Source organism: Musa acuminata, chromosome BXJ2-4, assembly GCF_036884655.1.
Source record: "Musa acuminata AAA Group cultivar baxijiao chromosome BXJ2-4, Cavendish_Baxijiao_AAA, whole genome shotgun sequence".
Taxonomy (NCBI): domain Eukaryota; kingdom Viridiplantae; phylum Streptophyta; class Magnoliopsida; order Zingiberales; family Musaceae; genus Musa; species Musa acuminata.
The window spans coordinates 20624778-20640661 of NC_088341.1; the positions used below are offsets into that span (position 1 = coordinate 20624778).

At 38.0% G+C, this 15884-nt stretch overlaps 1 protein-coding gene across 2 annotated transcripts; it reads right to left on the bottom strand.

Moving 5' to 3' along the window:
• Positions 1–13489: 13489 nt before the first annotated feature.
• Positions 13490–15648, bottom strand: LOC135610116 (probable mannitol dehydrogenase). Of its 2 annotated transcripts, none has more exons than XM_065104192.1 (5): positions 15439–15648; positions 14822–14935; positions 14234–14747; positions 13991–14144; positions 13490–13917 (listed from the first exon to the last, which is right to left on the bottom strand). In XM_065104192.1, the coding sequence occupies exons 1-5, from the start codon at positions 15546–15548 to the stop codon at positions 13715–13717; spliced, it is 1095 nt and encodes a 364-aa protein (XP_064960264.1). In that variant the 5' UTR covers positions 15549–15648; the 3' UTR covers positions 13490–13714. The 2 variants fall into 2 exon arrangements, with proteins under 2 accessions (XP_064960264.1, XP_064960263.1); XM_065104191.1 differs by having other exon boundaries at positions 15418–15648.
• Between the last annotated feature and the right edge of the window lie 236 nt (positions 15649–15884).

The window sequence follows — 15884 nt, forward strand, 5'->3', positions numbered from 1 at the left end:
CCAAAATGCTTAAGCGGGAGGTTACGTAGTACACTCATCAGGCCCTTATAAGCTAATCACACACATTCCCCACTTCCGATGTGGGACTAATGGGATATTACACTAACAAGTGGTGGCACCGCCAGCACCCGGAAACCCAAAAGTAATTCAAATTTATAGCCTAAATTTGAATCCTCTTGGGGCCTATAACTACCCCTCAATTCTCAACAGAGATAACACCTTTTTGACAAGTTAGAAAGTGAGAAAAAGCTCTAGCAAAGTATTGTTTTCAATAGCTTAAGTGTTCACCTCCCTCTTTCTTTTTGAAAAATCTGTAAGAGTGTGAACCACTTGTAAGAAGGTTGTAAGAGGGGTATTTGATCCTTCCCCTTCAAAGTGATTTGCTAGTGGAAGTTGGGAGCCTCATCGAAGAAGGCTTCGAAAGTGGATGTAAGTCACTTAACCGAACCACTATACATCGTGTTGTTCCTTGAATGTGTGAGTGTTTAATGTTCTGAACCATTTCTCTACTTAGCTGCAAATCATTCAGTTTTCATCTCCCTACTCTTGACTACCTTTACTCGAGCTATTTTAGTTAAGTTATCCTTCGTCAAATCGAAATCTTTACACATTTACGAAATCGATTTCAAACTTATGAATTTTAATCCGCTACACTAATTCACCCCCCCTCTTAGTGCCACTCCGATCCTAACAATTGTTATCAGAGCAAGGCTCACTCTTATATTTGGTTTAATACCCAAGAGAGATGACTTACTCTGGCATGCAAGAGGGTCACTCTATTACACCTCCGCCTATGTTTAATGGGTCAGATTACACATATTGGAAGACTCGTATGAGGATCTTCCTTATTTCCATGTATTTTGAGCTTTGGAATATTGTCAAAAATGGATTTTAAAAAATCTTCTCTTTCGATGAGCGAATGAGATGAATCGGAGAAGAAGGTTTTTGCTTTAAACGCAAAGGCTATGAATGCCTTGTTTTGTGCACTTGATAAAAATGAATTTAATTATGTTTTGATTTATGATTCGGCTTTTGATATTTGGAGAACTCTTGAGGTCACTTATGAAGGCACTAGTCGAGTGAAAGAGTCCAAAATCAAAATTCTTGCACATTCTTACAAACTTTTCCGGATGAAATCAAGTGAGTCCATCGGAGACATGTACACCCATTTCACAGATGTTATCAATGGACTCAAAGCTCTTGGCAAAGGTTTTTCTAACTTTGATCTAGTAACTAAAATTTTAAGATCCCTTCCAAAGAGTTGGGATCCAAAAGTTATGGCCATTCAAGAGGCCAAGGACCTTAAAACGTTTTCTCTTAAAGAACTTATTGGGTCTCTAATGACCTACGAAATGAATAATGTGGCAAAAAGGGAACTCGAGAACAACCTTCCAAAGAACATGAAGGATTTGAGACATAGAACATTTGAAGATCACTCGAGCATAAGCTCAAGTGATGATAAACTTAAACTACAAATGAAACAAAAATTAAAGAACAAAAAGAATAAAATTACTTATTTTGAACGCAAGAAGAAGAACAAAAATTGGGATGAATCAAGCTCCTCCGAAGATGAGGAGAAAATCAAGAAAGGCGAGGTGGCAAACTACGCCTCAACCGCATTCAACAATGAGGTAATCAAAACCCCCTTAATTTATTTTGAAATTACTTGATGTTTTCCATGATACATTTTCTTTTTTTATGAATAATTATTTTTCTTGAAAAGTACATGTTTTATGTTAATAGAATAAAATGTTAGATTTAAATCTAATGATCATATGTATGTTTTTCTTAAGAAGATAAAATGTGTATCTTGATGATTTCCGATTTTGATTGAAACCATGCTTGATGTCTTAATGAAAATATTAAGAAGTTTAATATCATCCTTAATGATGATGCATGACTTCTGTATGGAAAACTAAGCATGAAAAGATAGATTCACCTAAAAAGAAAAATGCATGACTACAACAAATAACAAAATGATTTTGGTTGAAAATACCTTATGCTTAATGAAACTATGATTGATGAATATCATTTATGTTTAGACGATCTCTCTTATTTGGAATTTCGGAATGTTAAGTCTAGTTTACGATGATATGAACTTGTGGTAAATGGTTGGAGTTCTGATTGTATAAATTACTTAGCTTGTGGATTTATAAATATTGTTTCATGTTTGTTAAGTTGGCTTGGGTTGCCATAAATGTGAATTATCGAGTGATGTGATATATGATTATAAACTGCATAGGTTTTATAGATGTGAATTTGATAGAATGCTTTTCAGTGTCCTCAAATGTGTGTTTGGATCCTGGATGGATTTGTGTTGAAATTGTTTTAATATTATCGATATTTTGAGGGGCATGACATTATCCGCTGCACTAATTCACCCCTCACCCCCCCCCCCCCCCTCCCCTCTTAGTGCTCTTGGTCCTAACACCAAGAAGAGCGGATATTGTGCCAAGGATATCGGAGTTGCAGAGTCAACTCGCCGATTGGGCAATAGGCAGCAAAAGAGGATGATGCACCGAAGAATTGGACGAAGCATCGAGGAACCAATGACATGCTGGACAACTTGATTAACGCTTAGTATTAATTGTCTAGATTGAAGTGTGTTTTTACATGTGCAGAATTAACTACGATAGCAAAGCATGAAGCAAAATGAAGTCCTGAAGTCAAGGACGCGATCACGTTGGGAGTTCGAGAGTTCATTGGAAGTCCAGACATTCGTCGAAAGTTCTGGAGGAACCAGCCAAGAAGTCTTAGAGCTTGCCAGAGAAGCTTATCGGAACTCACCAAGAAGATCATCATGAAGTTCAGGAGCTTGTCGAGAGTCCGCTGAAACATTGTCGAGAGATCATCGGAAGTTCACTAGAAGATCGCCAGAAGCTCGCTGGAAGAATAGACTTACAAACTTTGTTTAGCTTAGAATACGTCTTAGGAATTGTAGTTAGCACGTAATTGGGATTGGATTTGGGCCAACCCAATTAGGGGCCAGCTAGGCCCATGTAAGAACTGTGTTGGGCCCAATATGGAGCCCAAATAGTGTCCCAAGAAATCTCACCATTGTGGCATAATCTTCGAGGCTGTGTCAAGCGGTGGTACCGCCAGTCTAGGTAGTTGTACCACCCCTGGCAAGGTGCCAAGCGGTTGTACCACCCCTAGTAGGGTGCCAAGCAGTGGTATCGCCAGTCTGGGTGGTGGTACTGCCCAGCACTACCCCTTGGGCGGTGGTACTGCCAGACCTAGGCAGTGGTACCACCCAGGGCAATGTCAGCCAGACTGACATTGGGCGGTGGTACCACCCAACGCAGGCGGTGGTACCGCCCATGCCCAGGGAACCCGGGATGGGAAAGTTTTAGGCTCTAAGTTTGAATCAACTTGAAGTCTATAAATACCCCTCTCATCCTTGGTTAAAGCACACAAGCACAGAGAGTCCAAAAGCAAAGAAACGCTGCTGCAATCTCTTTAGAATTTCCTCCTCTACTCTAAGTGTTAGATTTCTGTAAGAGAGGAGTGTGAGTGCTTGTAAGGGTTATCTCCTAAACCCGGTAAAAGGAGAAGAGGGGTGTAAAATTTTGATGATGAAGTCAATTGTAAATTGTTTGATCTAATCTATATGTTGAGAATAGTGTGCAGGATTAACTGCTCTGATACCAGTTAATCCTACACACTTTTCTCAACATATAGATTAGATCAAATAATTTACAATTGACTTCGTCATCAAAATTCAAGATTCAACAACACTTAGAGTCCACTAGGACTTGGACTCTAATAATAAATAAATATTAAATAAACCTCTACTTGACTCTAACTGAACTAAATAAACTCAATAAACCACTAAACTAAACGGACTCAATAAACATTATTCAAAAGCTCATAAAAAGGGTCCGAACATATCCATTAAGGTTAAATGGGGGCCTCTATAAATAGGAGGAAACTAAAGGCCCATAGGCTGAGGCTTTGAAGTTGCTATCTCTTATTCTCCTCTCCCCTTCTTCTCCTCAAATAGCAGGTGTGAAGATTTAAGGAGCATCGTTGCAGCCCTATTGTGTAGATCACCACTAGAGAGGAGGACGCTTGACCTTCTTCATCCACTCCTATAGATCTGTAGGGATTCAGGGATATACGATCTCCCTTAGTAACAATTTTCATATATGTAGTTTTAAGTTTTAAGGTTTTTGCGCACCAATCTTCGCATGACGATGAACATATCTTTGGAAAATTGGGGATTTTGTTTTTAATGCTCTTCCACAGTGCATGTGATGTCGTTGTTGAATCTCGGATTTTGATAATGAAATCAATTGATGTGTTTGTCATCTAATGTGCGTTTAAGTGATGTTGGACTAGCCTCGATTAGGAAAGGTAAATTAATTAAAATAGGAGGAATCAAACGGTGGGCCGAAACAAATATGTTAGAAGATTGGACGTCGGGCCAGAGGATCGGTCGACATATTGGCAGAAGGCTTTGGTCCATGAATTAGGGCATCAGGCCAAAAAGATTGAACATTACGCTAAGGAGATCAGATGTTGCGAGAAGACAACATGCTGATTAGGCAATATGCAAAAGGAGAGGACGATGCATCGAAGGATCAAACGAAGCGCTAGAAGAACCAATGATATGTCGAACAACATAGGATTCGCTTGCAATCGATTATGTCTATATCAAGTTAGTTTATAGTCTAATTGAGTTGGTTTAGAATGTAATTAGGTTAACTCAATTAGGGGCCAACTGGACCCATGTTTGGATTGTGTTGGGCCAAGTGAAAGGCCCAAATAGTGACCCAAACTAGTAGAACCATCGATGGCACGGTCTCCGAGATTGTGTCAGGCTGTGGTGCCACCCAGACTCAGTCTCCGAGACTGTCAAGCGGTGGTACCACCAGTCTAGGTAGTGGTACCACCCAAACGTAGTCTCCCAAGTGGTGGCACCGCCCAATGTTAGTGCTGCAGCCGGTGGTACCACCCAGTGTTAGTGCTACAAGCGTTGATACCGCCAGTACCCCGAAAATCAAGGATGAGAAACTTTTAGGCTCCAAGTTTGAATCCACTTGATGCCTATAAATACCCCTCTCATCCTTGGTTAACATACACAAGCATAGAGAGCTTAAAAGAGGAAAGCATTTTTTCTTGAAATTTTCTTTTTCTTTATCTTATCAATTTTTCAGAAAGAGATTAATGAATTTATTCTTGAACTATTAAAGTGATTTTGTTGATTTAACAAATTGAATAAGTTAAAAATGAATGATGATTTTTCTCTTGATTCCTTGGAATTATAACTTGTGAGATTTTTTTTATATGAATCATGATCTTGATTTCTTGATATTTAATACATGAGATTTTTTTATGAATCAAGATATTATTTTTGAACTCCCAAGTTTCTTTCTGTTAAATACTAAAAAGTATAATTATTTAGATGAATCATTCACAATTGATCTTTCTTGATCTTTCATGTCATGATTTTCGTATAACACCTTTGTATTTATGTTATGCTTAGAGTATTGATGTAAGAAAGAAATAAATTGCACCACCTCTTCTTCTTTCTTGTTTATAATGAAAAAGGAGAGAAAGAAAATCACTAGCATCTCAAGAGATTAATAAATCTATTTATATCATTTTTGCTAGGAAAAGAGTCGGCACTAAGAGGGGGGGGGGGGGGTGAATTAGTACAGCGGTAAAAATTACATCGGTTCAAAACTTCATTGTGATTAAATCTGTTTCCGATGAAAAACCGTTTCATAAAGGTATTAACTTTAAAAGTGTACGGAAGAGTGCAGTGGATGTAAAGCAAGTAAAATGATTTGCAGTAAAGTAAATTGTACAAGAGAAACGCAAACTAGATTTTTATAGTAGTTCGGTCGTCGTGACCTATATCCACTTCACCAATTCCTCTTCTGTCGAGGCCACCGGCATCCACTATCAATCTTTTTTCAATGGGGGAAGATCAACTACCCTTTTACACCCCTCTTCTCCTTTTCACAGATTTAGGAGACAACCTTTTACAACCCTCTTTTACAAGGTATCCCTCTCACACCTCCCTTAGAACTCTCTCTAAGCTTTGGGAGGAGGGAACTCAATTTTCTAAGGTTTATAACTTTAGAATTATAGGGTATTGCTCAATATCTCTTACTAATCTATGTAGTAATAGCTGGGGTATTTATAGACCCCAAATGGATTCAAATTTGGAGCCCAAAATTCAAACCCCTGAAATTTCAGGGTACGGGCAGTACCACCGCCTGTAGCCTGACATTGGGCAGTACCACCACCCAGACACTCTCAAAGACTGAGTCTGGTGGTACCACTACCTGACACAGTCTTGGAGATTGTGCCACGATAGTTTCACCCGTTCGATCACTATTTGGGCATTTCTCTTGGCCCAACTGTTCCCTAATTGGGTTGGCCCAATTTAATCCCTATTATGTGCTAACTATAAATTTTAAGATATTTACTAAGCTAAATAAAGTCTGTAAGTCTAGGTTTCTTCCAACGAGCTTCCAACGATCTTCCGGCGAACTTCCAACGATCTCTCAACAATGTTCAAGCGGACTCCCAGCAAGCTCCTGGACTTCATGATGATCTTCTTGGCGAGTTCTAATGAGCTTTTTTAATAAGTTCTATGACTTCTCGGTCAATTCCGATAGACTTTCGATGAACGTCCGGACTTCCGACGAACTCTTGAACTCCCAATGAAATCACGTTTTTGACTCCGGGACTTCATTTGCTTTATGCCTTGCTATCGTAGTTAATCTTGTACATGGAAAAACACATTTAGATCTAGACAATTATTACTAAGCATGAATCATGTTGTCCGGTATGTCATTGGTCCATCGACGTTTCGTCTGATTCTTCGACGTATTGTCCTCTCTTGCGGCCTATTGCCCAATCAGCTAGTTGACCTCTATAGCTCTGATATCCTTGGTGTAATTTCTACTCTTCTTAGCCTGATGCCTATATCCATGGCCTGAAGCATTCTGTCGATACGTCATCTGATCCTCCAATTAGAGGTCCAATCTTCTTACATGTTCCACCAGCCCAATATGATTCTTCCTGCTTTAATTGTCTCATCCTGATTGAAGCATCCTGTATCACTCAAAACGTAGATCAATTCATAAATACTTATCAATTGGTTTCATCATCAAAATTCGAGATTCAACAATCTCCCCCTTTTGATGATGATAGCCAATTGATGACGGAGTTTAAACAAACTCCCCCTATCAATATGCCATATTGATAGAGACTCTTGGATTAAAAAATCCAAGCAACATGTTATCATAAACTTATGCATAACATCATACTTCTCCCCCTTTGTTATCAACAAAAAGGAGAAGTGCAACTAGCAAGTGTTTTTATACATCTAAGTTCAAATCAATGCATAATAAATTTCAAGTTTTATCATCATTGCAAGCTAGCAAAAATTTTAAGTTTTACATCATGTAAGCTAGCAATATTTAAGATGTTTAAGAAGACAACTTTTGCTTCTTGAAATATGCAAGTTAGTAATCTTTGCTTCTCTTTTGAGATGAGCAAGCTAACATATTTTTGCATCTTCTTGACTTGTGCAAGCTAATAGGTTTACCTTTTTTTATAATGTGCACGCTAGAAATTCTTTCTCCCCCTTTGTCATTAGCACAAAGAGAGGAATAACAAAACAATGCTGTAATTCATCAATTTTCATGACAAAAATAAAGTGTCATTCTTATTTCAATATGTCATAATTGAGATAAACCTTGAATTTAAATTTAATTCAAGTCAATGTAATTTTAATCATGATTCTCATACATAATATGCAATATATCAAATACATCATCATAATAAAATTATAAGTATTGCATGCATCATTTTTGAATAAGCTAGCAACTTTGCTTCCTAGAAAGTTTTTCTCTTTGCAATTTGTGAGCTAGCAAATTTTACACATGAAAGTTGACAAAATTTTTTACATCTTTTGGGATGAGCAAGCTTTTTACTTCATCTTGAAGTATACAAGCTAGCAAAATTTCTCCCCCTTTGTCATTATCCAAAAAGAAGGGAGGACAATAATTTTGTAATTCTTTTTTCCTTTACAATAATTTTCAAATCATGACAAAGGTAAATAACAAAGGTAAAATCAAGTCATGAATGTCAAAAAATAAATTTTATCATGAATATTTCATCATTGCATGCATCAATATCATAAGTTGAAGTATTGCATGCATAATACCAAATCACCATTCATAATGACATCAATATTCTAGTTATTATTTCAATCATCAAAAAAATCAAGTCATGAATTTCAAAATCATAGAATTGCATGCATTCATACTATCACATGAAGAATATTAAGAAGAACTTGGTGATGAGATATACTTCATGAATACAAGAAATTTTACATAATAAAATTTAAGTCATAAACCTTAAAAGATGTCAAGTAACATATCATGGTTTATTAGAATAAGTCTTCTTTTTGGTGAATAGCAAAAAGAATAGTAGGAGAACAAGATCTCAATTCATGAATATTAATAGATATAATACACTATGACAAATCTCATTTTTAGTAAATAACAAAAAGAAACATGAGAGTTCAAAAACAAAATCTTGATTCATAAAAAAATTTCAAGTATCAATATCGAGAATTCAAGATCATGATATAGATGAAGACATTTTTATAGCAAAAAGATGTCATAAGAGAACACATAAACGATCTCGATTCATGTATAATATCTCTCAATTCATTATGAATCATAAAAATTATAATTCTGAAAAATCATGATTCATTTAGAAAATCTCCTCTTAAGAAAATACCAAGTAGAATCGCTGGAGAATGATTAAAAAAAAAATTTGATTCATAATAAATCTTAATTTATAAATATCAAGGAATTGAGATCATAATTTGGATAAAAAAAAATTATTCAAATTTAAATCATCAAAATCATTTTCATAGTTCAAGAGATTCAAAATAATATAAATATATATTTCAATCTCTTATTCAAAACTCGATAAGATATAGATGTTTCGTTTTAAGTTGTTAGTTTCATATAAGTATGCCTTTGTCTTTTTATGCCAAATAAGAATATGCATCAATCGTTTAGGATCGAAAAATAAATTTCGTCATAAAAACCATCAAGATCAATAAACCATAAATTACCCAAAAATCATCACTTCTTCAAATCATCATGCATAGATTCACATTAAACATGATATCAAACCTCTTAACATTTTCATTAAGATATCAAGCATAGTTTCAATCAAAATCGGAAATCATCAACATACACATTATTTCTTCTTGAAAAAACATACATAGGATTATCATTATATTTAAATCTAACATTTTATTCATAAAACATGCAGTTTTCATGATCATTACTAGAAGGATAAGCATGATTCCTAAAATTTTTATTTTTAGCATTATTCATTACATTATTAAACATGTAATTTTCAAGAAAAATAATTTTTCTAAGCTAAATTAAAAATAACTCATGCAAAGCATCATGTTATTTCGAGATAAACTAAGGGGGTTTCGTTTGAGTATTTTACCTCATTGTCGAAAACCGTTAAGGTGTAGTTTGTCATCTCGCCTTTGTTGGATTGTCCTTCATCTTCGGATGAGCTCGTTTCATCTAAGATTGCTTCCTTCTTCTTGCGTTCATAGCAAGTAGTTACGTTCTTTTTAAGTTTATTTTTGTTCTTTAATTTTTATTTTATGAACTTTTTAAATTTCATAGTGAGGAGTTCAAGTTCACCATCATTTAAGCTTATGCTCGAGTGGTCTTCGATTGTTCTAAGTCTAAAATCCTTTCTATTCTTTGGAAGAATATTCTCAGTTCGTTTTGTGCATTGTGCGTCATTTCGTATGTCATTAATGAACCAAAAAGTTCTTCAAGTGAAAAATTATTAAGATCTTTTGTCTCTTGTATTACGGTTACTTTCGGATCCCAATTCTTATTAAGAGAACGTAAAATTTTGTTTACAAGTTCAAAGTCCAAAAAATTTTTACCAAGTGCTTTTAAACCATTGATGACATCCGTAAAATGGGTGTACATGTCTCCAATGGTTTCGCTTTGTTTCATATGAAAAGATTCAAAATCATACATTAAAAAGTTGATTTTTGAATCTTTAACTTTGCTAGTGCCTTCATGTGTGATTTGAAAAGTATGCCAAATGTCAAAAGCCATTTCGCAAGTAGAAACCCGATTTAATTCGGTTTTATCTAAGGCACAAAATAGAGCATTCATAGCTTTGGTATTTTAAAAAAAAGTCCTCTTCTCCAAATCATTCCAATAGTTCGAGAAGACCATTGAAAACCAATTTCCACAATACTCCATAAATTTAAATCCAAAGAAAGTAAAAAAACTCTCATTCGAGTTTTTCAATATGTGTAGTCCGTCCCATTGAACAAGGGAGGACAAATGAGAGAAAGTCCCTCTTAATGTCGAAAAGGATCATTTCTCTTAGGTGTTAAACAAAATGAGAAATAACGAGGCTCTGATGCCAATTGTTAGGAAAAGAGTCAGCACTAAGAGGGGGGTAAATTAGTGTAGCGGTAAAAATTACATCGGTTCAAAATTTCATTGCGATTAAATCCATTTCTGACGAAAAACCGTTTCATAAAGGTATTAACTTTGAAAGCATACGGAAGAGTATAGTAGATGTAAAGCAAGTAAAGTGGTTTGTAATAAAGTAAATTGCACAAGAAAAACACAAACCAAATTTTTATAGTGGTTCGGTCGTCGTGACCTATATCTACTTCGCCGATTCCTCTTCCGTCGAGGCCACCAGCATCCACTATCGATTGTCTTTCAATGGGCGAAGATCAACTACCATTTTACACTTCTCTTCTCCTTTTCACAGGTTTAGGAGATAACATTTTATAATCCTCTTTTACAATGTATCCCTCTCACACCTCCCTTAGAACTCTCTCTAAGCTTTGGGATGAGAGAACTCAACTTTCTAAGTTTGTACAACTTTAGAATCACAAGGTTTTGCTTAACCTAAACTTTATGCGAATCTAAACTGATTTAGCAAAACTTGAGCTTGTAATTTAATGTCCATCTTTTACTCCTATGCAACTTATATATCATCATCCTCATGAATGGAGTTTCATATTATTTCTTGATCATGTGGATGATGACATGGTGGAACCGGAAGAGTCAGCAACGCAAGGACTAAAAAGTGTACCCTAAAATTTCATATTGTTCCACATTTGAGCAATCATATCAATATCCAGAATCTCATTGTCAGTGGACAAACCAGCAATCATATATATAACGGCAAATCCTAACTTCCCTCACATGTCAAAGCTATGTTTTCACAGTTGTTAGCAGAAATTTATGTTATCCTTCGACAGAATAATAACCGTTAGTCAGAATTTTTTCTTAAAGGTTAAAAATGTATATTATCCCATTTAGTGAAAAATATACCGGAGAAGCAAAAAGATCAACCATATAGAGCAGGGTTGACACCTTTACACCAAGAAGGCCCACAAAGGAGAAAAAGATTCAAATGGTTATGTTGCCTAAGATTTCAAATGGCTTCGCTGTTCTCTTTGGTTAGAATATGGAACTAGCCCATTTTCAGGCTATAGTTGATAGTGTCAAAAGTAGTCTTATATATGCTTTCAAGCATGACTTTGCTAAGTTAGACCATCTTGTGTGGTTAGATTATCCTTTATAGTGTATTATTCACTAAATTCCAGTAATTATTGTAACAAAATTCATGAAAAAGTAGCTATTCTTCGGATAGTCTTTAGGACTGAATGCAATTTTTTACTGGTTTGATGTTGCGAGCTGTGCTTAAAGCCCATCTTTCTGCTCTAGGAACAGGACCATATAGGAATCAGAACTTATTATGAGATCTCCGAGGGACACTTTATATTCCAGCATCAAATATACTTATGCCTTTTACATTTTGTAAATATTATTCTCAGAAAGACAGAGTCTGTGATAGTAAATCTTCATTCGGCTTCTTCAAAGAAGCTGCTGAGTAATATTTGCTGCAACAACTTTGCAGGTAAAAGTAAGTCACGATGATCGCTGCTACTGAACTGATCGTAAATCTGGAAGAGTATGTGCAAACGTCCTGATAGAGTTTTCACTTCCAATGAGCAGTGTGGATGCTACAAAAAGGAATCTTTTTCAGGGCTGGTCTGCACAGTGGGCGAAATATCAAGCTGGCCAGGTGCAACCAATGACATTCCTGGCCAGGAAAGTTTGGATCACAAACTTTAATCACGGTTGAACCTCTTTTTTCATGGATAATCATTGTTTGAAATAACATTCTTCTCATTCAGGTAAACTTTACTGTTGATATACGAGCAATGCATGACGAGGGAAGGGAAGCCATAGAATCAGAATTTTCGTGCCAGGTTAATCAAATATGTGATGTTCGGATGGTCAATTGTACCATCGAGCGTAAGGTGTACAACTTGATCTTGTTTCATTTTCTTCATGCTCGACATTCGATATATTGACACAATTATCATATCAGCATACTGCAGATGCAGCACACTGCGACTCGGAGTTAAGTCTGCAGTTCAAACTTCAGCTGTGACGAAATGCCAACCAAAATCCAAGGTGAAGTGCCTGTGTTGATGAGTGGGGCTGGACATGATGCCATGGCAATATCTCAGTTGACCAAGGTTATTATCTCATGCTCTTCGGATCAATCGATCTTGATCCCAATTTTACTGATTCATGGCAGCATAAAACCAGGTTGGTATGCTCTTTGTTCGCTGTCGAGGAGGGATCAGCCATTCTCCTGATGAACTTGTGTTGGATGATGATGTTGGGCGGCTGGTCTTGCCCTCCTCCATTTCCTTGACCAACATGTAACGCGTAACTAGATGAGCTCATGAAGGTTTCTGTTCTTGCTCATGCTGTCCTGTATCAATGTATGTAACTGTTCCATCGGCTAATAAAGGTTTAGGCAATCCAACCATTAAGAGAACATCACTCGATTTTTTTTTTTTTTTTTATGTCGAGTCTTTCTCTCTTAGTAAACAAAGGATCTGACTTGAGCATCGTAGGAGACCTTTTCCAGACTACCTTAAGCAGCACCATCCATATTTTTTTGATTTGTTCATAACCTAAACTAACTATAAACCGACAAACTACATTCTGAAGTCCAATGATCGTTGATTTATAGGGATCTGACGACATCACGATAATGTCTTTGTCATACATTTTTCTTTGTTCATCAGAAATAACTGTGTTTCAAAACTTATGAATGGTAGAAAATATTTGGGATGATCGGTGCCCGAAATGTGAAACGACTCAGGAGTAGAATCATTTACAACATGGATACAAATGGAGATAAATGAATTTGTTGGCAAACTAATTAGCAGCATAGTTGGATTGTTCTGAAACGATATTAAGGAGACAATAGAATGGAGGAAATGATCGCTGAAATGAGTTAAAGGAACGGTTGGCAAGCCCAGAAATAGGATTACAATGATGACTATGAATAATGTTAAGCCTTCAGGAGGTGCATCTTTTGCATTCTAGCCATGGAAAATGCATGCTGAAACTATATGAAGCAGTACGTCGAAACAATCTTATTGATACTATAATCTCTGCCGAGCATTAACCTTTGGCACCATATCGCAAATTCATGTACCAAACACAGTTACTACGATACTCTGTTTCAGGACCTCCAACAGGACACCAAAAGCAGAACCAACTGAAACGAAAGCAACAGATGCATGAGGATAACTAAGAACAGTGGCAAATCCAACTGTGCTCCCATCACAACCTCAAGCGGCACTCAAGGTGTTGGCAATGTCGATGACGAATCGATACCGGACATCACCCTTGGCAAGCCTCTCCATGGCCTTGTTCACGTAATCAATTCTGACGAGTTCAATGTCTGCAGACACGTTGTGCTTTGCAGCGAAGTCTATCATCTCCTGTGTGTCCTTCATCCCTCCGATGCAGCTCCCAGCCAGAATCCGCCCACCTGTTGCCACAGCCAGGCGATGGTGATAGGTGATATGCGTACAAGAGAGTGCGGTGTAATGGCGTCTTCTTACCCATGATCAAGGGGAAAACATGCAGCTGCAGTGGCTTGTCAGGTGCACCCACCATTATCATCTTCCCATGGGGTTTCAGAAGATTGATCAATGGTGCGATGTCATGGACTGCCGAAACAGTGTTTATGATGCCATCCATGGTTCCCATTGCAGCCTTGCAATCATATCGAGGAGGAGAAAACAAGTCAATCGGACTGCAAGTATAGCAAAGAGATCCGACTTGTCTTCGAGCTACGTACGTACCTTCAATTGCTCGGAGTCTCTGCTAACCAGGAATGCATCTGCCCCCAGACTCTCCGTGGCTTCCTTCTGCTTGCTCGGGGATGTGCTGATCACCGTCACCTTCATCCCAAAGGCCTTGCCGAACTTGACGGCCACATGGCCGAGCCCCCCGAGGCCGACGACGCCGAGGTGCTTCCCTGGCTCGCTGAGGCCGAAGTACTTCATGGGGGTATACACCGTGATGCCGGCGCACAACAGCGGGGCGCCCTTGTCGAGCGGCATGCTCTCCGGGAACCGAACCACGAAGTGTTCCTTGACGACGATCGTGTCGGAGTAGCCGCCGTAGGTCATCGTCCCGTCGGTGTCGATGGAGTTGTAGGTGAGGATGAGTCCACCGCAGTAGTTCTCCGACTCCTGCTTGCAGCTGGGGCAGGAACGGCAGGAGTTCACCATGCAACCCACGCCGGCCTTGTCTCCTACCTTGAACTTGTTCACCTTGCTGCCCACATCAGTTATGACACCCACAATCTCATGCCTGCAGAGGACAAATCTGGGGTGACTACTTCACCGTACAGAGAGACTGGTGGTGTTCAGAGACAACACGCATACCCTGGAAGAACTGGGTAGACAGTGTTGGCCCATTCGTTCTTGATGCAGTGAAGGTCGGAGTGACAGATCCCACAGTAAAGAATTCTTAAGGTAACATCAGTGTCACCATTTTTCCTGTCAACCAGTGAAGCATATTAGAGATGAAGAAGATGATGAAGGTGCAATGAGTGATCTCCTTAGCACTAATCACCCACACAAATCAACATAACATTACTTGAGGATTTAAATAGTTGCACCTCATTGAAGATTGACAAAGAAAGGCCTTTAAACCTTGAAAAGGAAAGATGATGGTCTGATATGTTCAATATTTATATGAGGAAATAAGATAATTTTACTATAGAATTCACATAGAAGCACCTTATGGAAGATTGATAAAGAAATACCTTTAAACCTTGAAAAGGTGTTGGTCTGATATGTTCAATACTTATATGAAGAAATAAGATAACATTACTTTAGAATTCAAATAGAAGCACCTTATGGAAGACTGACAAAGAAAGATCAAAATTCAAATAGAAGCACCTTACGGAAGACCTACAAAGAAAGACCATTAATTCTTGAAAAGGAAAGATGTTGGTCTGATAGGTTCAAGGACCTACAAATAAATATGTAATTGTTGCCTTCGTGAGAATTTGAAGGGCGAGAGAACGCCGGTGGAATCCCTGGCGGCCCATCCGAACGCCTTTCGAGGGTGCTCGTCTTCCGGCGATGCCTTCTTCCCTTTCTCCATCGCTGCTGCTGCCTCAGAAAGAAGAAGAGAGGAGAGGGAGAACGCGCGCGAGTAATGCAGGAGAGAGAGAGAGAGAGAGAGAGTTCCAAGTGTCTGTTGCTGGGTGGTTCGATGTGCTGGTAGTCGGGTCTTTATATAGACGGAGTAATTGGGCAGAGATCGAGAATGCGTGCCTGAGATCCGAACCCCGAGTTTTCCGATGGCTTGACGTAACCGATGACGCTACGAACTCGTCAGCGGTGCCGTTCCCTACGCCTCACTCTCGTCGTCATCCTCGAAGCGTGGCGAGAGAATCCACGTCGTCCACGGCATCGGCATAGTGGAAATACACGTGCA